Source organism: Acyrthosiphon pisum, chromosome X (assembly GCF_005508785.2).
Source record: "Acyrthosiphon pisum isolate AL4f chromosome X, pea_aphid_22Mar2018_4r6ur, whole genome shotgun sequence".
Taxonomy (NCBI): Eukaryota; Metazoa; Arthropoda; class Insecta; order Hemiptera; family Aphididae; genus Acyrthosiphon; species Acyrthosiphon pisum.
This window is the reverse complement of record NC_042493.1, coordinates 80,336,638-80,337,398: the sequence shown is the minus strand read 5'-3', so window position 1 is coordinate 80,337,398 and position 761 is coordinate 80,336,638. Positions and strand designations below refer to the sequence as shown.

Sequence of the window (761 nt, the reverse complement as noted above, 5' to 3'; positions counted from 1 at the left end):
GATGCGAATTTTTATTTTTTATATATTTTGTACATTCATCATTAATCACACAGGATTGTCTTTAATAATTTTGATTGTATTTTACCCAAGATAGAAATGAAAATATCTGAAGAGATTAAAGGTAAATTCAAACAATTAGTAGAAACATATCAAGATATAGTTGATGAATACATCGATTCAAATCTAAATGATAATTTATTATCATACGGATAATTAGATTTGTGGTACACTAAATATTCAACTTTAACATCTTCTGAACTCAAGAACAAAAATGGTATTGAAGTATACTTCCAAACCTGTCCAGATGTTTATCCAATAATATCTAAGCTCCTTCAAATATTCATTACACTTCCAGTATCTACTGCCACGGGAAAACGATCGTTTTCAACACTCCGTCGCGGTCGTTTGAAAACTTATTTGAGAAATTCTACTGGACAAATACGTTTAAATGGTTTAGCCTTACTTAATATTCATCGTGATATTAACGTGGATATTAATGATGTTCTAGATGAACTTGCTAAAAAATCGAAACGAAAATTGAATATAAATTTATAGTTTTAAAAAAATAATATAATTTACATGTTTCAACTTTTTATAATCAGCGTAGTAAAATAGTTATACACTTATAAAATATTTAATGTATGATAATTAATTATAATAAAAACATACAATTTTATACAATTTTATATGTTACACTTTTATTAACCCCCCCCCCCCCAAAAAAAAAAAAAAAAAAAATTCTGGATACGGCACTACCCACT

The 761-nt window shown here is 26.7% G+C and overlaps 1 protein-coding gene across 1 annotated transcript; it reads left to right on the top strand.

The window, feature by feature from the left end:
- Window positions 1-96: 96 nt before the first annotated feature.
- On the top strand, window positions 97-555 carry LOC103309025 (52 kDa repressor of the inhibitor of the protein kinase-like). Its single transcript, XM_008183510.1, has 2 exons — window positions 97-121; window positions 218-555. Exons 1-2 carry the CDS (start codon window positions 97-99, stop codon window positions 553-555), a joined length of 363 nt encoding a protein of 120 aa, XP_008181732.1.
- The last annotated feature ends 206 nt before the right edge of the window (window positions 556-761 follow it).